Source organism: Bufo gargarizans, chromosome 1 (genome assembly GCF_014858855.1).
Source record: "Bufo gargarizans isolate SCDJY-AF-19 chromosome 1, ASM1485885v1, whole genome shotgun sequence".
In the NCBI taxonomy this organism is placed as follows: Eukaryota; Metazoa; Chordata; class Amphibia; order Anura; family Bufonidae; genus Bufo; species Bufo gargarizans.
Window position 1 is genome coordinate 678,988,124 of NC_058080.1, and position 26,379 is coordinate 679,014,502.

At 42.6% G+C, this 26,379-nt stretch overlaps 1 protein-coding gene across 2 annotated transcripts in view; it reads right to left on the reverse strand.

Moving 5' to 3' along the window:
* Window positions 1–1,285: 1,285 nt before the first annotated feature.
* RNF180 (ring finger protein 180) overlaps window positions 1,286–26,379 on the reverse strand; it is a 166,989-nt gene continuing 141,895 nt past the window's right edge. The window contains exons 5-7 of one of the 2 annotated variants that reach the window (XM_044292368.1): window positions 9,079–9,307; window positions 6,934–7,059; window positions 1,286–1,836 (exon numbers count right to left, since the gene is read on the reverse strand). In XM_044292368.1, coding sequence (XP_044148303.1) covers window positions 1,643–1,836; window positions 6,934–7,059; window positions 9,079–9,307 — 549 coding nt within the window. In that variant the 3' untranslated portion in view covers window positions 1,286–1,642. The remainder of the gene's footprint in view (window positions 1,837–6,933; window positions 7,060–9,078; window positions 9,308–26,379) is intronic. The other variant, XM_044292357.1, reaches the window with a different exon arrangement.

Sequence of the window (26,379 nt, forward strand, 5' to 3'; positions counted from 1 at the left end):
AATGGGGTGTTTCTGCAAACTACAGAATCGGGGCAATAAATATAGCATTTTGTTTGGCTGTTAACTCTTGCTTTGTTACTGGAAAAAATTGATTAAAATGGAAAATTTGCCAAAAAATAACTCTTGTGGAACACCTAAAAGGTTAATGACGTTTGTAAAATCAGTTTTGAATACCTTGAGGGGTGTAGTTTCTAGAATGGGGTCATTTTTTGGTGGTTTCTATTATGTAAGCCTCACAAAGTGACTTCAGACCTGAACTGGTCCCTAAAAAGTGGGTTTTTGAAAATTTCTGAAAAATTTTCAAGATTTTCTTCTAAACTTCTAAGCCTTGTAACATCCCCCAAAAATAAAATGTCATTCCCAAATTGATCCAAACATGAAGTAGACATATGGGGAATGTAAAATAATATTTTTTTTTGTAGGTATTACTATGTATTATAGAAGTAGAGAAATTGAAACTTGGAAATGTGCTATTTTTTACAAATATTTGGTAAATTTAGTATTTTTTTTTATAAATAAAAATATTTTTTTTAACTTCATTTTACCAGTGTCATGAAGTACAATATGTGACGAAAAAAACAATCTCAGAATGGCCTGGATAAGTCAAAGTGTTTTAAAGTTATCCCCACTTAAAGTGACACTGGTCAGATTAGCAAAAAATGGCCTGGTCCTTGAGGTGAAATAAGGCTGTGTCCTTAAGGGGTTAAAGGGTGCTCCCCATGAAAATGAAATAATGTGATTGGTTTGTAGATCAGGTAATTATGGACACATTGTTAACAATTATGTGTATTTATCGACATAAAGTATTTTATGGGGAAAGGTTTTTCTAATAAGTATGTGTACATGGTAGACCTGGGGGCTTCGGTTAGATCCAGGCTGCCATATCTATCATTACACCCCACTATTTTTTCCTGTGGGAAGTTGGAGGTGGAGCAGCACACGGAGCACCCACTCTCTGTCTAGCCACTTATGTGCCTCAGTCACTATTGACCATGGCATCTAAGGGGTTTAAGCAGTTGTGATCAGAGTTATCTCAGAAGCTTGGATGTGCATTATAGCTGCTACTAACTTTTGCTGATCTTGTGGGCACATCAACAGTGCCTGCATGATCATAGCACTGTAATAACATCGCTGGATTTTTGGCGACTCTAGCCAGTGCCATACTCTTATGGCATTGTTTATTAATGGGTTGAACATGAAATCCATGTGCTGTCTCAATTCATATGCTTTTTCCTACCATCTTATTTTGATTGTTATGTTTAAGGAGCTCCCAACTTTCAACAATCCATTTATGATAAGAAGGACCCCTCAGTGATGGACTGTCTGTATAATGCATGAGAGTGCTGGGGCTTCAATAACAAAAGATACTCTTTGCAGTTACTCTGTTCCCCAGCTAAAATATTAGGGTCCTATGCAAGAGTTTTATTCGCTTAGAATTCCCTAATAGGGTTACTAGAAAATAGATTTTTCGAAAGAACCACCAAATCCAACTCTGCCAAATTCTAGTGGAGCAACCTTTTATTTAAATATTCTAGAGAGATTCTATTTGATGACAATATCTAGGATGATTTACGTTTCCATACATTTGCCAATTTACAAAGACACATGGCCTCTTCATCAGTTAGAATCATTTTATTATGTCTTAAAGTGAGAGAAAGAAAAAATAGCATAAAAGACAAAATAAAATGAATCCAATGACCCAGTTCACAGAGTAAATGTATATAATGATCATGTCCAGGTCAAATCTCCAACCGTGGCTATCATCTTCAAAGTCAAGTCGGTGCTCTCCGTGTGGAAACTGCCTTCTTCCTATAGGACCCATGTGTCTCCTAAAATCTGCCATAGAAAACAAGTGTAGTGAGAGAAAGTATCACACAAAAAAATCAGGATAATACATATGTAAAACCCTGTTCACATTATGTTCATGACATGTATGCACTGAGAACTTCTGACATGTATGCTGACCATATAGTCAATGTATTCAACTGATTACTGGAGAGCTGCTCCAGTTGAACTCAATGGGAGCATGACTGAAGTAACTAGCTCCATCCACTACACAAATGGCGGGAGCTGTGTTGTTCTGGCATCTACTTCTGTCACTGGAGCTACTCCCAAACAGCTGATCTGCAGGATCCCCCACCCTCACCTGATCACATATTGATGACCTATCCCGAGGATAGACCATCAATATGGAACATCAATTTAGACACACTTTTTCATTCCAAGATTTTTCTTTTTTTTTTTACTTTATGGCTTCATGTTAAAGACATGAATGCCTATTCCATGAGTTTCTTGGCCCAAGCTATCCTCTTTGTCTTCTTGTTGTTACACTTGGCTTCTTTGCAGCAATTTGACCACTAAATCCAGATTCTTACAGTTTCCTTTGAACAGTTGTAGAATAGGGCTAAACACTGTATGGAACTGTGTACCAATCCTGCTTCTGCACAACACAACTGATGGTCTGAAATACAAAATATCTCTTGACAAGGCATACAGTGGATATAAAAAGTCTACACACACCTGTTAAAATGTCAGGTTTCTATGCTGTAAAAATCATTTCAGAACGTTTTCCACCTTTAATGTGACCTATAAACTGTACCACTCAATTGAAAAACAAACTGAAATCTTTTAGGTGGAGAAAAAACTAAAACAATGTGGTTGCATAAGTGTGCACACCCTCTTATAACTGGGAATGTAGCTCTGTTCAGAATTAAGCAATCACATTCAAAATCATGTTAAATAGGAGTCAGCATATACCTGTCATCATTTAAAGTGCCTCTGATTAACCCCAAATAAAGTTCAGCTGCTCTAGTTGGTCTTTCCAGAAATTTTCTTAGTCGCATCCCACAGCAAAAGCCATGGTCCACAGAGAGCTTCCAAAGCATCAGAGGGATCTCATTGTTAAAAGGTATCAGTCAGGAGAAGGGTACAAAATAATTTCCAAAGCATTAGATATACAGTACCATGGAACACAGTGAAGACAGGCATCATCAAGTGGAAAAAATATGGCACAACAGTGACAGTACCAAGAACTAGACGTCCCTACAAAATTGATAAAAATAAGAGAAGAAAACTGGTCTGGGAGGCTACCAAGAGGCCTACAGTAACATTAAAGGAGCTGCAGGAATATCTAGCAAGTACTGGCTGTGTGGTACATGTGACAACAATCTCCCGTATTCTTCATATGTCTGGGCTATGGGGTAGAGTGGCAAGCCGAAAGCCTTTTCTTATGAAGAAAAACATCCAAGCCAGGCTACATTTTGCAAAAACACATCAGAAGTCTCACAAAAGCATGTGGGAAAAGGTGTTATGGTTTGATGAAACCAAGGTTGAACTTTTGTCCATAATTCCAAAAGATATGTTTGGTGCAAAAAGAACACTGCACATCACCAAAAGAACACCTTACCCACAGTGAAGCATGGTGGTGGCAGCATCATGCCAAGGGGCTGTTTTTCTTCAGCTTGAACTGGGGCCTTAGTTAAGCTAGAGGGAATTATGAACAGTTCAAATACCAGTCAATATTGGCACAAAACCTTCAGGCTTCTGCTAGAAAGCTGAACATGAAGAGGAACTTCATCTTTCAGCATGACAACGACCCAAAGCATACATCCAAATTCAACAAAGGAATGGCTTCACCAGAAGAAGATTACAGTTTTGGAATGGCCCAGCCAGTGCCCAGACCTGAATCCAATTGAAAATCTGTGGGGTGATCTGAAGAGGGCTGTGCACAGGAGATGCCCTTGCAATCTGACAGATATGGAGTGTTTTTGCCAAGAATAGTGGGCAAATCTTGCCAAATCAAAATGTGCAATGCTGATAGACTCATACCCAAAAAGACTAAGTGCTGTAAAAAAATCAAAAGGTGCTTCAACAAAGTATTAGTTTACGGGTGTGCACACTTATGCAACCATATAATTGTATTTTTATATTTTTTCTTCCCTCTACCTAAAAGATTTTAGTTTGTTTTTCAATTGAGTTATACCGTTTATAGGTCACATTAAAGGTGGAAAAAGTTCTGAAATGATTTATCTTTGTCTCACTTTTTTACATCACAGAAACCTGACATTTTAACAGGGGTGTCTAGAATTTTTATATCCACTGTACATGTTCATTGAGAACCATTCCAGGTGACTTCCTCATGAAACTGACTGAGAGAATGCCAAGAGTGTGCAAAAGGTGGCTACTTTGCAGAATCTAAACTACTGCATTGAATATATTCTAGTTTGTTTAACACTTGTGTTCCTTCATCATTCTTGTGTCTTCAATGCAAATTCTCAAACAATAAAAAATAAAATAAAAAAACATGGAATGAAAAGGTGTGTCCAAACTTTTGACAGGTACTGTAAAAAGGAAAAAAACAACCCCTTTAAGTCAATGGGGTCCATCAGGGTTTATAAGAAACCATTTGCAAATGAATCTGGTATAACTGTCATGGCTCTGTTATAAATGGAAAAAAATGCCACTAATGGGCCTTATAGTGTCTACTGTACTGTACGAGGGGTGTTCAATAAGTTATCTACCCCAGCATGTTCTGTCACGTTCTGTCAGCTGAGCTTGTCTGTGCAGTTTGAGACATGTCTGGACATGTAACACACGCTGTAGCAGTTCAGCCTGATGAACGCTCTTGAAATGACAAGATGGCAAGTACAGTACAGCGCATGTCTACAAAGAAAGTGAGGGATTTGGAGCTTCATTCTGTGATCAAATTCCTTACAAGGAAGTAAAGAAGCCTAAAGAAATCCTTGAAAAGATGTTTGCTGTATATGGTGATGATGGACCTTCCAACTACCAAGTAAAGTTTTGGTCCATGCAGTTTACATAGTGTAGGGAATCAATTGTAGATGACCCCCATTCAGGGCAACCTGTCGACGCATCTTTAAACGAAATGTACCGTAAAGTGGAGACCATAATTTTGGGAAGATCGCCGGCTCAAAATCAGTCTTATAGCTCATGAATTAGGCATTTCAGTTGGCACAGTTTCTAGTATCATTCATGATGTTTTGATGATGTCAAAGGTCAGTTCCTGGTGGGTGCCATAAAAGTTGATGCCTGCTTGTTGCCAGCAATATAGCCAAGAGAATTTAGACATGCTTAGAGAAAATCTGGGAAACATCTTTTCTCGAATTATTAGGTGATGAAACATGTCCACCACCATAAGCCTGAGACCAAACAAGGGTCCATGCAATGGTAGCACAAGGGAGTCACCAACCACGAAAATATTTTGTGTGAAGCAGACAGTTGGAAAGATATATACAGTGCCTGCTGCTGATCTGATGTCTTATTTATATGAATTGTCCTGCAAATCAGTTTGGAGGTATTTTGACTACAAACAGTGCCTTGCAAAAGTATTCACCCCCTTGACTTTTTTCGGATTTTGGTGCCTCACAACCTGGAATTAACATGGATTGTTTGAGGATTTCTATCATTTAATTTACTGAACATGCCCACAACTTTGAAGATCTTTTTTTTGTGTGAAGCAAACAACAAATAGGACAAAATAACAGAAAAAGTCAATGTGCAGAACTATTCACCACCATAAAGTCAACACTTTGTAGAGCCACCTTTTGCAGCAATCACAGCTCCAAGTCGCTTTGGATAGGTCTGTATGAGCTTGCCACATCTTACCACTGGGATTTTTGCCCATTCCTCCTTGCAAAACTGGATGGTTTGCGCTTGTGAACAGCAATCTTTAAGTCTGACCACAGATTTTCTATTGGATTGAGATCTGTGGGGATGGTGTTCTTTGGGTGATGTGATGTGTTTGGTTTGTGCCAGACATAGCGTTTTCTCCAGTGGCCGAAAAGTTTAATTTTAGTCTCATCAGACCAGAGCACATTCCTCCATACATTTTGGGAGTCTCCCACATGCCTTTTCGCAAACTCACAACGTGCCTTTTTGTTTTTAGCTGAAAGTAATGGCTTTCTTCTGGCCACTCTGCCATAAAGCCTAACTCTATGGAGCATATGGCTTATTTTCGTCCTATGTACAGATACTCCAGTCTCTGCTGTGGAAGTTGCAGCTCCTCCAGGGTTACCTTAGGTCTTTGTGCTGCCTCTCTGATAAATGCCCTCCTTGCCCGGTCCGGTGGGGGGCCGTCTCTTGGCAGGTTTGCTGTTGTGCCATGTTCTTTCCATTTGGTTATGATAGATTTGATGGTGCTCTTGGGGATCATCAAAGATTTGGATATTTTTTTACAACCTAACCCCGACTTGTACTTCTCAACAACATTGTCCCTTACTTGTTTGGATAGTTCCTTGGTCTTCATGGCAGTGTTTGGTTAGTGATGCCTCTTGCTTAGGTGTTGCAGCCTCTTTCAAAAAAAGGTATGTATGTGTAATTACAGATTATGTGACACTTAGATTGCACACAGGTGGACATCATTTCTCTAATTATGTGACTTCTGAAGGTAATAGGTTGCACCAGAGCTTTTTATGGGCTTCCTAACAAAGGGGGTGAATACATATGCACATGCCAGTTTTCTGTTTTCTATTTCTAAACAATAGTTTTATTTATATATTTTTCTCATTTCCACTTCCCTAACTTAGACTATTGTGTTCTGATCCATCACATAAAATTCAGATTAACAAAACATTGAACTTAAGGCTGTAATGTTACAAAATACGAAAAAGTCAAGGGGGTGAATATCTTTGCAAGGCACTGTAGCTTATGGGAAATGTTGGCTTTGCACAGTTAATCCACTGATATTTCTTGACCCTATGGAGACACTTTTTAGTCAAGAAAATAAGCATTCACCGCTACGTCAGTTCTATAGTAACAACTAGAGATGAGTGAATCAAAGTCCACTGAGTTTCATATATTGTATGTAGGGAATATTGGAGGATAGATAGACAGAGACAGATAGATAGACGCTGCTGTTCCAGGTCTCCTGGAAATCAGTTCCTAAGTATGCTTTATTCACATTTAAAATCTTACCTCCAAACACTCTAAATAGTCTGTTGCAGTAGGGTAGAGGCCATTTTGCACAACTTGCCCTCTGAAAACTTTGCTTTCTTTTAAGATACTCATTTGGAAAGAATGCAGCAGAACATTTGCTGAGATCTGTAATTAAGTAGATAAAAATGAGGTCATGTTCCAAAGCAATACAATCTGCCTACAGCCAGCACCAGCAAGAGTTGCTGATTCAGCACTATTCTGTATAACAGTGCATTTAATACGATGGCATAAATTATATTTAACGAATATGACACGCTTTAACAGGAATATATCCCAAATGCTGGCATTAGCGCACTATTCTCATTTTACATTTAACCCCATGTAAACCTTTGCAGTATGTGGTGCACTAAAGAATTTATATAATTGGTTTTCCTTTGCAGCCATTTTACGTTTTGAGTAGTAATTCCTCAGTCTTACCATGCTCCCACGTTGATTAGACTATGTACTGTACAACTGTATACTCTTCATCACCACTGTGAAGGCCCCTTTACACGGATTGACTTTGCACCTCTGCTCACCATCAGGCAATTATCGGGAACAAATTGTTTATTCCCAATAACGGCCTAATCTTGAGTAGAGGTAACCCACATTTACAATGATTTCACCTGATAAATGAGCAAATGTTCATCTGGTAATCTGTGATACCTGTACACAGGGCAATTATCAGAAACACTCTTCCAGTACATTGCTCCATTCATCAGCTCGTGTAAAGGGGCTTTTAGTGACATTGATATCCCTATTATCCGAAAATGCTTCCTACAGTGAAAGTGTAAGAGGGGACCTGTCAACAACCGAACTTGGCTAGTATGCTTATATTGTATATATATTCCCTTCCATTCTCACCAATTCTTGTTTTATTTTATTTTTTTATAGAAAGGGTAGGCACAAAAGAAAGACAAAGCATAATGCAAATCATCACAATTCTCTACATCCTGAACTTGCTCTGTCTCTCTTCTATCACGTGTAAGGAAGCAGCACATGGAATGCAGTTTTATCCTTTGCTAATGGTTACTTGTGTTGTCTATAGGAGCTGGGCCAGTGTAATAACTGGATCAAGGCTCTATTCCACCATTGAAGAGTATGGTATGCTTAGAGCCTAAATTCTGTGCAGGTGGATCGAAGCTGGGAGACACGACTGTCAGCAGTGTAGCTAAAGGCTTAAGGGCCCTGGTGCAAAAGTTTAGCTTGGGCCCCCCTTCCCTCAGTGCTTTGTAGCCAGGGGCAGGGAAGCACATAGCGTTCATGCTGCCCAAAAACTGAAACGGCAATCCCCCCATGCAAAATTCTTGACCTTACCCCTTCCCTCCAGCCAGAGGTGTAACTTGACCTGCATGGACTTTCTATAATATCAGTGTCTTCCTATGGGCCACAAGGGTCTTTGGGCCCCCTCAGGCTCCTGGGCCCGGTAGCAACTGCTACCTCTGCACCCCCTATAGCTACGCCCCTGAGGACTGGGTTTGCAAACGAGTTGCAAAAAGGGTTACTGGGGTGAACCATTGAAGTGGTTATACTGTTCTACTGAGTGAAAGTGAGTCATTATTGGAAAAGATGGTGAGCTAAAGCTGGACATAATGTATACATTCAGAAGCTGCTGGCTATCTCTCCTGACTCCTTCCCGACTTCCCAATACACCAACATGTTTAGGTGATGTCATGTTCATTAGTCACATGGACTAGGTGGAGCTCAGTCCCATTCAAGTGAATGCAGCTCAGCTGCAATACCAACACAGTTGTTATCTAATGGACGGCACTGTGCTTTGTAAACTGTGAGGAGGTCTTGGCACCCACCGGCATCCCTCCTGAAAGAGCGGTCGCCCCAGAGAGGTGATCAGCAAGGGTGATGGGTGTCAGACCAGCCCCCATCCTATATTGATGTCTAATCTTGAGGATAGGTCATCAATATTAAAAACCCAGAAAACTCATTAATGCAGTATTCAGTAAAATTATATGTAAAGCAGGAAAGGCGGTTCTTATGCAAAGTTTGAAATAAAATGGCAGTTCAAGGAGTTTTCCTGGGCGGAATGAAAGTGGTGCTTCCAAATGTTCTTCAATTTTTTGTTTCAAATATTGGTAAAAAAAACAAAACATTATTATATATGATCCAAATGTTATACATTAGCATTACCTGAATGGAAGTGAACCCTTGTAATAATTGATCTGCACAGCGGACATGGGGTTCTTGTTGGATTATCTCTCGCCAGTGTGCGTAAACATGGCTCACAAAAAATGTGCCGGCATGGATAACACAAGTAAGGGTTGAAATACACATCTAAGCACACGGCGCATGTGTAGCTCTCCTTTTCTTTGATAAGTTCATCGTCCTCTTCTGTGACTATGTGGTGTGATGTATTGATCTATAAAAAAAGAGAACCTAGACGTGATATATTGGCTTTTGCACACAAAGTAATTTCACACGACATCTAATGACTCATAAACCCATACTAGCATAGTGAGTCAATTTAACACAGAATTAACAGGCATGTCACAGTGTCATGTGAAAGCCAGTTATTATACATTTCCAGCAATAAGGAGAGTGAGTGGGAAGCAGGAGAAGAATGGAGCCAATGTATCATTGTAGACGAATCTCAGTCTTCCATTAGCAAGTGGAAAGAAGGCTTTTCCCTACCTAGATTAAGCCGATAAAGAGTAATTGGTTGCAGACATCTGCATAGTAGACTGGCTAGGACATTTCTAACGTGATCTCTTCTGCATGCAGGCAACAGTGATTGATGCGTCACAAGTCCTGGCACATTTGTCATACAGATAATGAGCTGAGCCTACAGTGTTCCAAAAAGTGATCAATCACAAGTCTGCTCAATCTTCTGCCCACTTGTTTTCCAAAGTCGAGTGAAATGAGGATGCACAAGGCTGAATTTCAAATTGGTATGAAAGCAAATCCTTTACTTGGTTCATTAGTAGAACAAAAACGGAATTTTTCCTAGAGAATCATGATAATAGAAGTGGAGGGGAGTAATTCATATAGAGTAGTAAATTATAATACTGATATCAGGCAGTGGCGTACCAAGGGGGGGGGCGGGCCGCCCCGGGTGCCACTCACAAGGGGGGTGCCAGGCCGCCTGTCTTTAAAATAAAAATTATATTTTTTATTCTTCAGGGCCGCACCACCGATCGCCACAGGCGGCGCGGCCCTGGATGTAATTGCGGCCGTGCTGTGTGCTGTGGGGCAGGGGAGGGAGAGGCGTGTCCCTCCCCTGTTCTTCTGATAGGCCGCAGGCACTAATGCCTGCAGCCTATCAGAGGCCGGCTCAGGCAGCGATGATGTCATTATCATCGCGACGCCTGAGCCCGGCAGCACACAGCAGGGACACAGGCCGGAAAAGGCTTGCATCGCTGCTGAGCCGATGGAGGTAAGTATTAGTTTTTTTGTTTTTTTTTCCCTCTTTGCGGGGGGGGGGGGAGCTGGCACTATGGGGGAACTAGCACTATGGGGGAACTAGCACTATGGGGGGGCACTATAGGGGGAGCTGGCACTATAGGGGGAGCTGGCACTATAGAGGGAGCTGGCACTATGGGGGGAGATCTGGCACTATGGGGGGAGATCTGGCACTATGGGGGGAGATCTGGCACCATGGGGCAGCTGGTACTATAGGGGGAGCTGACACTATAGAGGGAGCTGGCACTATGGGGGGGAGCTGGCACTATGGGGGGAGATCTGGCACTATGGGGGAACTAGCACTATGGGGGGGCACTATAGGGACAGCTGGCACTATAGGGGGAGCTGACACTATAGAGGGAGCTGGCACTATAGGGGGGGCTGGCACTATGGGGGAGATCTGGCACTATGGGGGAGATCTGGCACTATGGGGGGCTGGCACTATAGGGGGAGCTGGCACTATGGGGGGGGAGCTGGCACTATGGGGGGGGAGCTGGCACTATGGGGGGGGGGAGCTGGCACTATGGGGGGGAGCTGGCACTATGGGGGCATTTCTTACTGGCACATTATGGGGGGGCACCATGGGGGAGAGGAGCACTATGGGGGTATCTGTGGGCTTTTTTTTAATTATTGGCACATTCTGGGGGGCACTATAGGGGAGAGCAGCACTATGGGGCATCTGGTGTTACTATAGGGGCATTATTTGGGGGCACTATGGGGAAGTGGGGGCTCTAAAGTGGTCTTTTGTATTGGAACATTATGGGGGGCACTGGCATTTGGTGACACTAAGGGGGCATTTTTTACTGGCACATTATGGGAGGCACTATAGGGGAGAGCGGCACTATGGGGGAGTGGAGCACTATTGAGGCATATGATGGCACTAAGAAGGGGCATTTTTTTACTGGTACATTGTGGGGGAGGAGCACTATAGGGGCATCTGCTGGGGGCACTAAGGGGCATTTTTTTACTGGCATATTATGGGGGACACTATGGGGAAGGGGGAGAGGAGCAGTATGAGGGCATTTACTGGGGCACTATATAGGGGTATTTTATACTGGCATACATTATGGGGACATTAGCTCAACTGCGGGCACTAAGCGGGGGTATTTCATGTACTGTCATATTATAGGGAAAATTAGTACTACTAGGGGGTATTATGGGGAGCTTTACTACTACTGGGGGCTATGAGGAACATGATTACTAGGGCACTATAGTAGTATTTCCAGGGGGACTGTTTCTGCAGTATAGTATTGGGGGTGGCAGGAAACTAATGTCTGTTTCTCAATCTCTGCAGAGACGGGAGATGGCAGAAAAATCATCATGGCGGTCTGGTCTGAATGGAGAAGATGAGGAAAGAGAACGTCTACAACAAAGGTGACATCACTGGATGTAAGAGGTATGTGGCGCTATGTAGGAGAGGAGATGCCCCTTATGAACCATTGATCACCCCCTGTAAGGCTCCATTCAGAGGTCCGTATGATTTTTACGGATCCACTGATACATGGATCGGATCCGCTAAACACATGCGGATGTCTGAATGGAGCCTTACAGGGGGGTGATCAATGACAGAGGGGTGATCACCCATATAGACTTCCTGATCACCTCCGTCATTGATCACCCCCCTGTAAGGCTCCATTCAGACGTCCGTATGATTTTTACGGATCCACTGATACATGGATCGGATCCGCAAAACACATGCGGATGTCTGAATGTTTTGTAATAAATATTATTGAAAACATTGAAAAAAGTTTGTGCATGTTTTCTTAACTTTCTTGGGCGAGGGGGGGGGGGGGGGGGTGCCAAACAAAGGGTTCACCCCGGGTGCCAAATGCTCTAGGTACGCCCCTGATATCAGGTCAGATAAAAGTATAATTTACACAAGGGCATGAGAAGATTCGGGAGCAATGCTATGCCTCACTTTATCCTCCCCTTTAGTAATACTCAGTTTGAGCAGGTTTGGCCGATACAGATATCAGCCAAACCTTCATTATTGCTTCATTACTACTTGGTGTGACAACCTACACACATAGTGTGGGTATGGGGTAGGGCTGCTTGTCACAGAATGCCAATAGAATGACCATACATTTCAGTACAGTATTGCATTTTATGGTCCGGGTGATCAGATGCTCAAGTTCCCTAAGGGGTCTAAAATAAAAAATAATAAAAAATGGGTAAATAGAAATATTAAACATAAATTTATCTATGTATCATTGTATCATATTAAAAATAAATAAAACATAATTGGTATGGCTGCATCCAAAAATTTTCCAATTTTTACTAAACTACTGTATAATGTTTTATCCTGCACGGGGAATTATTCTTTATTGAAATATAATTGAAAGTACGGTAGGTAGGAACAAAACACAAAAGAAAAAGTACCGATGTAAACGGCAGGAAAGCTACCACCACTGATATCAACTATATCACTCAACCTGGGAAGTAGGCGTAAAGACCGCCCACACACGTAAGTGTGACCCTGGTGAGGAGGTACAGGGAACCAAAAATAGCCCTCACTCGTCCACCATTTGGGTCAGTCGCATGTGGAGCCCACCTGGCCAAATATGGCTCAGTCTAACTCCCTCCACCCCAATAGTGGTCAATTAGTGGGTGGTTCACCTAATTCCTTAAAGCTACAGCTGTGTGAGGATAGGCTGGGGTCAGCCATTGTTTGCTGGAGCTGACTAATACTACACTGTAAGACAGGAACGGTATCCCTCTCACTTATCAGATAGTTGCTCCTATAGGCTTTACCCATGCCCGTTCACAGCACGATCCCCCTGCCTGTTCCCTAGCTTTACACGTTTCTGCTTATATTAGCGTCATCAGGAGCCGAACACAAGCATACACAGAGGATGATAAGAGGGCTGGCTACACACACACTGGTGGTGTGGAGACTCCGGCACTGGTATGGCCATGCGTGGCCGCATGCATAACTGACTTAAAAGAACAAGTCCCCGCCTACACCCCGCCTACACATGGTAGGGCTGATTGGCCCGGTATCCAATTAGAAGGAGGAGGGCGGAGAGGACATCCAGAAGGTGCCACTACCCTGCCCTGCCGCACACCTCATTGGCCGGATATGTGAGGTGTCAACACAGTCAGGGAGACAAAGCGGTCAATATCAGCTGCTGGAATATGGAGACGACAGCAGCAGTGTGTAGGAGATCAAAGGAGTCACACACCACATAGCCCACAGCAAAACCTTGCCACTGAAATCACTAGGGCTATTTGGATAATCAGATTATTGTCCAGATCAATCGGCAACCAGATGCCACTAATACAAAGATTGCCACAATATGCCTAGATCATGTGGTAATTAAGTTGGCCAAGGGGTTTGCCTAAGCTAGAAATATGTGGGCAGATTACAAGAACGATGTGAACAATATATATTCATTCAATCCCCTCAGGCGGAGCGTCTGAAGCCTGAATGTCCACTGTGCTTCCTTTTGCAGTAATTTGGTCTAGAGGTCACCACCTAGCGGGGACATACGGACGGATTAGAAAACCTGGAACATAATAGGTTTGAGTTCCCCCGGATGTTTCAACTCCACACATCTAGCTATAGGAGTATCAGATTTGTTCCGGATGTCGTTCAAGTGTTCGCCTATACAACGATGGAACTCCCGCTTGGTTTTGCCCACATATTGCATGCCACAACGACATGTGGCCAAGTAGACGAACCCCACCGTCCGGCAATTAATAAATGCTCCAATGTACGATGTTACTATGTAATGGTATATGAGCAACTGGTTACCGTACTGGAGAAAGAATTACTGGTCAAAATGTCCCTGACCTCCCGGTGTGTCATACCAAAATTGGCCACAATCCGGATGTTGTCATCCGCATCAGTCCTGACTCGTGGATTGAGTAAGGATACCCGATCCACTCCCAGGTTCTGGTGGTAGCCATCCCTAAATACTGCCTCAGGGTACTGCAAAGAAAAAGGGGGTCAGTCAGCACATCCCAATGCGCAGGTGCACGCTGCCATGTCTAAATAAAATTCAGGGAATGCAGGTACCAACATGCATGCTGAGCCCACTCTATACCTCTCCTGGTGCCAAAAGGCTTCCAGTGAGTGCAGGGAGAGCAGGCTACAGCTTTATACTTACACTAACTAAAATCAGCCTATGGGGCAGACAGGCTAGTCAGGGGTGCAAGACTAAATGGAGTCAGCCACACCTCCAGTACAAACTGCAAAGAAAAAGGGGGTCAATCAGCACATCCCAACGTGCAGGTGCACGCTGCCATGGCTAGAAACACAAAGAAAAAAAGACAATGCAACAGCACTCATGGAAACCAAATAAAGTACAATAATGCCATAGTAATAGAAAATATTCTGGTGCCAATGCTATGCTTATTTAGTAAATTTGAGATTCTTGGCAAATACATTTTGTACAAAGTTATTTGGACCCATCTGCCACACGTCAAGGCGATCTGTGTAAGATGGGAAGCTAACACTAAATGCTAGCTGTTATGTGCCATAACGGCCACCATGCTGGGTCCACTCTGCTTTTTATCATTTTTGGTGCCTAAATGGCCTCAGAGTATTGAGCCTTCGGTATTCCCCTCTTTAAAAGATGGGGGTGACATGCAGCAGACTATTTGTGGCTGTTTCCTTACGAAAACAAGTTGGTACTGATATTACCATCCGCATCACGTGTGATGCTTAGATCCAAGAAGGTGATGCAGAAGGAGTCTATTTCCAACTTAAAGAAAAGCCCCATGGTGTTGTTGTTGAGGGCGGTCACAAAATTGCAGAAGTCCTCATGTGACCCGTTCCATAAGATGAGAACATCAATGAAATGGGCCCAGAGCAGGATGTGTGATGCCCACATCACCATTCCTTCCCCAAAGACAACATATCTCTACCAACAACCTAGGTAGAGATTGGAATAGGACGGGGCACAGGAGCTCTTCATCGCCACGCCCTTTGTCTGATGGTATACCTGGTGGTCGAAAATGAAGATGTTGTGCTCAAGAATAAAACATAGGAGTCGGACCGTAAATGCATTATGTGCCCGAAGCTATATCCCCCATTCCTGCAGGAATTGACCCACAGCATGACAGCCCTGTTGGTGAGGTATAGAGCTATAAAGGGCCTCGACGTCGAGGCTTGCCAACATTATGCCCACGTCCACTTGTAGACCATCCAACTTTTTGAGGATGTCCATAGAGTGTTGAGAGTGTTGACACCTCGGCGATCGGGTCAATGAGGTATGCCGGGGGGGAAATGGGGGGGGGGGGGGGGAGTGTGACCTTCTGAATGTCCTCTCTGCCCTCCTCCTTCCTTGGTTACCGGCCCGATCAGCCCTACCCTGTGTAGGCGGGGACTTGTTATTTTAAAGGGCTTCTGTCACCCCACTAAACCTTTTTTTTTATTTTTGCTTACTTATAATCCCTACACTGTGATTTATGGCTACATGATCTAATTCATCATTTTGGTCCTGTAGATTTTGTTAAAAACATGCTTTTAAAATATGCAAATTACCTTGCTACCAGCAAGTAGGACGGCTACTTGCTGGTAGCAGCCGCATCCTCCGATCCTAAAGACGCCCCCTCCGCATTGTGATTGACAGGGCCAGGGAACGGAATCGTTCTCTGCTGGCCCTGCCTGTTTGCATTCAAAATCTGGCACCTGCGCTGCGGCCGTACCTGTCTTCAATCGGCGCAGGCGCACTGAGAGGCGGCCGCTCGCTCGGGCGCTCCATCCTCAATGCGCCTGCGCCGGGTGTAGATGTGACGTCATCGGCGCATTGAGGATGGAGCGGCCGAGCGAGCGGCCGCCTCTCAGTGCGCCTGTGCTGATTGAAGACAGGTACGGCCGCGGGGCAGGCGCCAGATTTTGAATGCAAACAGGCAGGGCCACCAGAGAACAATTCCGTTCCCTGGCCCCGTCAATCACAATGCAGAGGGGGCGTCTTTAGGATCGGAGGATGCGGCTGCTAGCAGCAAGTAGCTGCCCTACTTGCTGGTAGCAAGGTAATTTGCATATTTTAAAAGCATGTGTTCGCGATCAATTTTTGCGAACCGCGCGTTCGCGGCGGACCCCATTTACTTTAATGGCAGGCGAACGTGAAAAACCTTCAGGTCATATTTGCAGCCAGCAAACACTTACTAGAAGTACACAAATAGTCCCACAACATGGACAGTGATATACCAGAGGGGGATCATTGGCAAAAATTTCCACAAAAAATATGTATTTTAATCAGGGACCATTTTTATGCGTCTTTAAAGGGAAACTCTCAAAAATGTATGTATGGCATCAGTCTGAAGGCATCTGTTAATGCATGCATTTTTGGTATGCATTAAATGGATGGCAAAAATAGGATGTGAACCCAGCCCTAGTGTCAGAATAAGCACCAGTACACAGCGGAGCAACGTGGCGGAGAGGGGAGGCTGCCATGTACTGACAGAGCGCTATCTGGTCCTGGTGGTCAGGGATGAGGACTGTGTTTCCCAAGGATCATTTTCTACTGCGAAATACAGGGCACAGTATAATACACTAGAATCTATATAATATAAAGATATTAGCCGTACCCCACGAAAAATAATACAATTAGGTGCTAATTTATTATATAGAAATAGGTCTATGTTAGGCGTATTTCTGACACAGATAGTGGCGCAAAGGTCCTTAACACCGCAATCTGCATATCTTTACCGCTCATGCCAGGTCTAAAAAAGGATGGTGTGGGCAGGGCAAGGGATACAGTTATGGCCATCCAGTTATTGGATACCACCGCCATACATTGACCGGATAACACCTCTGTACAGTGATCGGATAACACTGCCATACTGTGACCGGATAAAAGGGTATTAGAGAGCACAGTACAGGGAATGACTAGGGGCACTGCGCAGGGTGTGGTAAGAGGGCACAATGCAGGCCATAAGGGGGCACAGTACGGGGTAAAGGGGAACAGTACAGGGTGGGGGGCACAGTCACATGACCCTGTGACATTAGAAGGTCCTTATGGTGAATGCGGTTCATACGCCACCATAATGAGAGGCAGAGGAGTGAGACAAGGGTGTGATTATGTGTCTAGAGATAAAAAATGTAACTGTTGGCCAGTACAGGCCCCAAAAATTAGGCAATAGGCATTAACCTGACAGCAAAGAACTTTGGATTCTGTAGCTGGAGGTACATTAGGCAGTCACAGGATAAAAATGTAACTGTCGGCCAGTACAGGCCCCAAAAATTAGCCAATAAGCATTCATCTGACAGCAAAGAACATTGGATTCTGTGTCTGGAGGTACATTAGGCGGTCACAGGATAAATATGTAACTGTCGGCCAGTATAAGCCCCAAAAATTAGGCATTCACCTGACATAAAAGGCCTCTTATGCCGCTGTATATACATAAGGCAAGGACCATTCTTTGTTCTAGGTGGTGGCGGATGTGTGTGGGCTAGCATGAGGAAATTCAATTACATATCACAGGTGTTGAATTCCTCTGAGATCTATGCCTCATTCATTTTTAAAAATGTAAGTTAGTCCACACTGTCGTGAGCTAGGCGAGTGCGCTTATCGGTCACGACCCCCCCTGCTGCACTGAACGTCCTTTCGGACAGTACACTCGACAAGGGGCAAGCCAAGAGTTCCATGGCAAATTGTGCCAGCTTTGGCCACAGGTCAAGCCTGCACATCCAGTAGTCAAAGGGTTCCTTGCTTCTCAGAGCATTCACATCGGCGGTTAACCCGATGTAGTCGGACACCTGACGGTCTAGGTGTTCCCTGAGGCTGAATCCGCAGAGCGGCTGTCAATGGGTTGGCTGCAAGAAAGATCTCATATCTGAAGTGACCAACACATTTTCAAACCGCCCTCTTTTTGCAGGCGTGGTAGGATTGGTACCCGCACCTGTCTCGCTCTGGGTGGAAATTCCTCTGCCAGTGCCCGCAACAGCAGAATGAAGCATCTCTCACAGCAAGGCCTGGAAATGCTGCATTCTGCCAGCCCTCTGTGATGCTGATAACATGTCCGCCATTTTGTGTTTGTGTGGGGGGTCTAAGGACATTGCCACCCAGTACAGGTCCTTGACCTTTATGCTTTTTATACGGGGGTCCCTCTTCAGACACTGGAGCATGAAGTTCCCCATTTGCACTAAATTGGAAGCACCCTGGCTCCTGCTCATCGCCCCCAGGAGAATGTCGTCCTCTTACTTCTCCCCCCAGCCACCATCTTCCTCTGACTCTTCTTCAGACTCCTGCTGACTTGTCTCAAATGGAGCAACCTCCCCCTGGGAATTCATTCAGCATAGCGACTTCCTCATCTTCCAGCTCCTGCTCCTCAACGGCTTGATCAATGACACGATGCAATGCACGCTCCATAAAGAAGGCGTAAGGTATGATGTCACTGATGGCACCCTGGCTGCGACTGACCAGTTTGGTGATCTCATCAAATGGGCGCAGAAGTCTGCATGCGTCGCGCATGAGCAGCCACTGGTACGGTGAAAAGAAACCAAGCTCCCAGAACCTGTCCTGCTGCAGAGTTCATACAGCTAGTGGTTAACGGCACACTTCTGCTGGAGCAGCCTATCAAGCATATACAAGGTGGAGTTCCAGCTCGTCGGGCTGTCACAAATCAGACGTCTGACGGGCAAGTGGTGTCGCCACTGAACATCAGCAAGGCTGAGCCATGGCCTTGTAAGATCTAAAATAGCTAGAGATTTTCCTGGCTTGCTGTAAGACATCCTGGACCCTGGGGTATTTGGCAACGAATGGCTGCATGACTAAGTTCAGGACGTGTGCCATACACGACATGTGTGTTATTTTGCCCTGTTTCAGCCTGCTCAGCAGATTAGCACCGTTGTCGCACACCACTTTACCAACTGTCAATTTGAGCAGGGTTAGCCACTGATTGGCATGTGATCGCAGAGCTGAAAGCAGTGCAGGACCGGTGTGGCTCTTGGCTTCCAGGCACAACAGCTGCAGCACAGCATGGCAACGTCTCACCTGGCACGTCGAATAGGTTCTGGGGAGCTTGGGGGATGCTGCGGAAGAGGCGGTAGCAGTGGAAAAGGAGTATTCAGCCGAGGGGGAGATGGAGGATGGAGTAGGAGGAGGAGAAGAAGAGGCTGGCCTGCATGCAATCTGTGGCGGTAACACCAAATCCACACGGGTGCCACGGGTTACATGCTTGATGGCCATCAGAAGGTTCACCCAGTGGGCAGTAAAAGTTATCTACCTTCCCTGCCTTTGTTTGCTAGACCACGTGTCTATGGTAAGATGCATCTTGGCACCGACACTGTGTGCCAGTGTACAAACCGGATTCCAAAAAAGATGGGACACTAAACAAATTGTGAATAAAAACTGAATGCAATGATGTGGAGATGGCAAATGTCAATATTTTATTTGTAATAGAACGTAGATGACAGATCAAACGTTTAATCCGAGTAAATGTATCATTTTAAAGGAAAAATACGTTAATTCAAATTTTCAAGGTGTCAACAAATCCCAAAAAGGTTGGGACAAGTAGCAATAAGAGGCTGGAAAAAGTAAATTTGAGCATAACGAAGAGCTGGAAGACCAATTAACACTAATTAGGTCAATTGGCAACATGATTGGGTATAAAAAGAGCTTCTCGCAATGTTGCGCAGAAAGATAGTGGAGCAATATCAGAAAGGTGTTACCCAGCGAAACATTGCAAAGACTTTGCATCTATCATCATCAACTGTGCATAACATCATCCGAAGATTCAGAGAATCTGGAACAATCTCTGTGCGTAAGGGTCAAGGCCGTAAAACCATACTGGATGCCCATGATCTCCGGGCCCTTAAACGACACTGCACCACAAACAGGAATGCTACTGTAAAGGAAATCACAGAATGGGCTCAGGAATACTTCCAGAAACCATTGTCAGTGAACACAATCCACCGTGCCATCCGCCATTGCCAGCTGAAACTTTACAGTGCAAAGAAGAAGCCATTTCTAAGCAAGATCCACAAGCTCAGGCGTTTTCACTGGGCCAGGCAAAATGGAAGACTGTTCTGTGGTCAGACGAGTCACGATTCAAAGTTCTTTTCCAGTTATAACTTGGTAGAACTTTATAAGGAATTTTAAATAACTGTACATTCAGCCTCATATGAAGAATTTCATGCTCTCAGCATGATTATTGACAATCAAGTAAAATGAATGTAGTCCTTTAACAAAGCTTTTAACTTTAGTATCACATGAGTAGCAGATTCCTGAATTCACAGAGGTGTTTATGGCAATCTAATGGAATAGCTTTTTCAGAAAAAAACCTAGGCCGAACATAGGCGCTAAATATCTCACTTCTGGAACCCTAACTATTCTAACTCTAAATCACTTACTGAAGCTCTTCAGCACTCGCTCTTCTTGAGCTCAATTCTCCATTTTGGATGCCAGTCCTTCTGTGTGGACAGAACTTTCTTTCTATGAACTTTACCTCTGGAGTTGTCTATGGACAGGTGTGCTTCAGGTACTCTTTACCCTTATCTAGGGTCATTCTCCAATGCCCTCTATCTTCACACCTTTCCCAGAATATAACACAGATTTCTTTACCTCCAAGTCTTTTCCAGGGACTCTGTGCACATCAGTCTTTATTTTTATAGACTTCATGAATATCAGAGTCTCTAGAAAACATTACATTTCCTGTTGACCTTTGCCTAGATTGAAGATATCTTCTTCTTTCCTATTACTACACCAAAGTTGGTGATTATAGCTAACCTATATTATCACAGTGTACCATACCATTCATTTATTACAATATTATATTTAAACATAATATAGATGTTTATATATTATTGAAAATATTATCCTAATAAAAAATCCTTTATGTAAGTGTAGCCTTTTTATCTTTATTTCTTCAGTCTTATGTATATCTTTGTGTATGTTTGTGTAATTTTTATAAATACAAATAATATTGATACATTTAATCGATCACACAAAATATTTCTTTCTACAGTAAAACCAAATCTTTACTTTTTAATAAAGTAATATTGTGCATGAGATATGAGATATTAGTACCATTAAATATTATTGTATTATTCTTCTTTAAAATATAACTGTAAATATAAACCTTTGTTTAGAAAAGCAACAAATATGTATTAACATACTCCTCATAGCTGAAATGCTTTCAAATATAGTTGACCCTTATATTTAAAATTATCATTTATGAGTTTCAATTCCTATCAGTGATCCAAATATAAAAGGAGTTAATTCTGGAACCTCTCTAGAATACAATATCCCAAATAACAATTACAGTAACTCCATGATCACCATATAGTTGATGTATGTCATACTCACATATACTGATTAGATGATTCATACAATTGCGTAATAGATAACTACATAATATCTCATTATACCCTTGTATTTGTATACTTTCTTCCATATACCAGCCATGCTCAAACTCTACATGTCCTTGTACAAAAATAGAAAAGAGAGGATGGAACCATAATCTAAATAAATGGTTTATACTACAATTTGCTGATCTTACAATAAGTATCACAATTCTCTGTATATACTTATGTATACCATATAATAATTATGTCATACATTGTCTCATAATTAATCAGAACTTTTATTTAGCTAACTTTAATGGGAAAAACAAAATCTTATCCTTATCCAGGCCAAAACCATTACCAATATGTCTGTCCTCAATAGACTTATTTCTAGCCAATACTTAAACCTCGCATTACCTCTCTATTGATGAGATCCTGGAATATCCTGCATTATGTGACTGGTTTAGAAATTTCTAAATCTCTTATTTCATTTAAGAAATCCATTGACTGTATTTTCTTAAATTTTTCATCAATAATCCCATCAATAATTACATTTAAAACGCATCTGGTTCTGAATGCCAATACCTTTGTCCTCTAGACTATCTGCCTTAGAAATCTGATCTTTTTCCCTCTGTAGATCCTTCTCTGAAGTCAGTCTATTTATATCTACCTCAAAAATCTGTTTAATTCCAATTGGTGTCTGTGGATTTGTGTTTGTGACTGATTTTATCATATGATAGGGTCTAAACATTACATGTAATTCTCTGCTTTCATCATAAAGATTATTGAATATAGTATATTAGTAGGATGCACAGGATTGCTGGTCCCCCAACCAGGGTGCTCACAGTCCCGCAGTGTCACCCCACTGCTAAAATAAAAGCCAGAAAATTATATGAAAAGGACTGGGCACACCTAGGGTATTGGGTCACTAACTTTATTTAGTAGGATAAAATACATTATTTTATATAATATATAATATTAAAATCTCTGACACAATATTTCTAAAGGGTAATCTCACAGCAGAGGTGATTAAGGTATTATATCACCTGCGACTGTCAGCACTGGAGATTGCACCTAAAAGACCATAGCACTACAACTGTTACAATGCATCCAGGGGCAAACACACAGCACTAACCTAATGGTCTATAAATACAGTAAAAATGTTACATCAAATAGACTTCCACTTAGAATAAATATGACATAAATTAATTATAGCAGCATGATTCAATCGTAGCAGCAATGAAGGCACCAAGATATCAGAATGACCCAAGTTCTTTTAAATGTTGGCAATGAAAGTTTGGAAATAACTCAAATTCCTTTGAATGTTCCGTTAAACGATAAAACTGGCTCAGGAATGAGGTTTTCAATATTATCCCCAATAATAAGCATATAGCCTTAAATCCTTTGGTCGGACTTGTTAAGACAGTGTACAGTTATAGACGGCACAGTCCTGCTATGTTGCTGACCTAGCAGCATCCCGCTTGAGGTCAGTGTTAAAGCATGTAACAATACCACCGGCTTTTTGTGTTAGAACGATCTTACCGGTGTTGGAGGCTTCTGCCATCCGATGTTGGAAGCCTCTGCCATCCAGCGAAACTTGCTGAGGTCTCCTCCTCCAGTCGGGCAGGTAGCGTGTCCACTGCGTTGGTTAATTGCTGCACGTGAGCCCGTTTGTTTGGATCTGGATTCCATCTGTTTTCCACCTTTCAAGCAAAGTTTAAAATCGGCTTTGACACTGTTCCTTAGTGTAGTCGATGTTGTGCACTCACATATGTTTGGGGGGTCTGACCAGACGCGTTTCGGGGTTGAGATAGTGGTAATCGGACCCCCCCAAACAAGGCTTCTTTTATACCTAAAGGGATGTTCCCTGTAAGAGCTGGCATGGGCTCCATTCCGGAAGTCTCCTGGATATATCCATCTCACAAATATATTCCACTTTTCATTTCATTATATATGGGCAATTTTCCATTTTAGCAGTCACTCATCTTATTTATGCGTCCATACAGTGTTGATTTCGTAGACGCTTATTCCATTAACCTTGCGGTATTGTTGCGTTTTTGCTGCTAACACCTAAAACAATGTCTAAAAATAGCATATTCATAGTATTCATGAAATGTATAATCAAAGTAATAAAAAAATGAATATAAAAAATATTTAAACTTTTTTTAAAAAAATCTAAAAAAGTTATTCTAAAAAGTTTTTTTCTTAAAAATTTGTTTATTTATATTATTAAAGGGAAAAGTGTGTGTGTGTGTATATATATATATATATATATATATATATATATAGTGTAGGCATCCCTAAACATTCATAAAAATTCTAATAGACGGCTGCAATTAAGACCTTAAATGAAAACAATTGAGAAAATCCAGGAAAAGATATATATATATATGTGTCAGGTTACAAAAAGTATACACAAATATATATATATGTAAGGGTACGGAATCTTAATGTGGTATTCGTGAGGGTAGCATGCAAAATCTGGGCTAAGTATGCATGCAGAGCAGTCGGGTGCTGTCGAGTAGTGGAGGCCCACCGTCAAGTTAAGCCACTCGGTGTCACGGCGGACAGGAACTCAGATACACAAACAACCAAATACACAAGTGTCTAGGCTAGATGCTGGGGACAGGTCACCTCCTAGCACATCCCTGACTTCTCTCCCTATGCTGCTAAGCCCACTTTCAGACCTTGATGTTAGGTAAGAAGTGTCCTCGTGCCTGGGCTGCAAACACCCTAGAATCCCTGAGATGGTGAAAGGGGAGTAGGGGCAGAAGACACACAAATAGCCTAGACCGCAAACAACACAAACAGAAATGAAACTTATCTGAGCTGGAACAGACAATCCTTCCTTCCTGAATCCAAGACCAGAATGAATACTATAACCCGCACAGCCCTCTGGGATAGAAGGCAATTTAAGCCAATGACCCCACCCAGAGCACCTGAAGGAAGGCGGATCCAGCATGATTCCAAAACAAACAAAAAGGTTAGACACGTGCTGCCAATCTGACAGACCTCCGCACACCGTCCGAGCAGGGCATGACACTCGGCGGGGCTCACCCTCAACGGGAGGTCCCCAACCTGAGCTTATAGGAAACCAAATAGCTCGTATTCCGCATTTAATCCCCCCGGAATCATAGTTTCCATTTCAAAGATCCTTTGTGTTTCCATCCTCGACATCCTGCTGATATGGTTCCCCATTCTCCAGCTTTTAGGTACTTTATCAATGGCTGCGAATTTTAAACCTGACGGGTCATTATTATGGGTAATTTTAAAATGTTTTGAGAGTGAGTGAGTTTCTACACCTTTTTTTAATGTTCGCTATATTGCTCTGCAAGGCGTTTTTTAAGGGTCTACCAATATACTGCCGTTTGCAGGGGCATTCTATAATGTAGATGACACTCTCTGAGCTACAAGTTAAAAATTATTTTATACTGTGTTTGTATCCATTTGTTGTTGCAATTATTTATTTCGTTTGTTTCGCAAAGGATGTCAATTTGCAATTCCCGCATTGGCCGCATCTGAAGAAACCTTTCAGATCCATCCACTTATGTAATGATGGATTTTTATGTTGTGTATCCTCCTTAACCATCGGTGCTATCTTATTGCCTAAATTGGGTGCCTTGGTGAATACAATCCCTTAAAAAACGCACTGCAGAGCATATAGCGAACATTAAAAAAGGTGTAGAAACTCACTCACTCTCAAAACATTTTAAAATTACCCATAATAGTGACCCGTCAGGTTTAAAATTCGCCTCCACTACTCAACAGCACCTGATTGCTCTGCCTGCATACTTAGCCCAGATTTTGCATGCTACTCTCACGAATACCACATTAAGATTCCGTACCCTTACATATATATATATATATATATATATTTGTATATGCTTTTTGTAATCTGACACATATATATATATATCTTTTCCTGGATTTTTGCAGCCGTCTATTTGAATTTTTATGAATGTTTAGGGATGCCTACCCTATATATATATATATATATATATATATATATATATATATATACACACACACTCACCTAAAGAATTATTAGGAACACCATACTAATACGGTGTTGGACCCCCTTTTGCCTTCAGAACTGCCTTAATTCTACGTGGCATTGATTCAACAAGGTGCTGATAGCATTCTTTAGAAATGTTGGCCCATATTGATAGGATAGCATCTTGCAATTGATGGAGATTTGAGGGATGCACATCCAGGGCACGAAGCTCCTGTTCCACCAGATCCCAAAGATGCTCTATTGGGTTGAGATCTAGTGACTGTGGGGGCCATTTTAGTACAGTGAACTAATTGTCATGTTCAAGAAACCAATTTGAAATGATTCGAGCTTAGTGACATGGTGCATAATCCTGCTGTAGGTAGCCATCAGAGGATGGGTACATGGTGGTCATGAAGCGATAGACATGGTCAGAAACAATGCTCAGGTAGCCCGTGGCATTTAAACGATGGCCAATTGGCACTAAGGGGCCTAAAGTGTGCCTAGAAAACATCCCCTACACCATTACACCACCACCACCAGCCTGCACAATGGTAACAAGGCATGATGGATACATGTTCTCATTCTGTTTACGGCAAATTCGGACTCTACCATTTGAATGTCTCAACAGAAATCGAGACTCATCAGACCAGGCAACATTTTTCCAGTCTTCAACAGTCCAATTTTGGTGAGCTCGTGCAAATTGTAGCCTCTTTTTTCATATTTGTAGTGGAGATAAGTGGTACCCAGTGGGGTCTTCTGCTGTTGTAGCCCACCTTTCTTTCCCATTCTGACATTCAGTTTG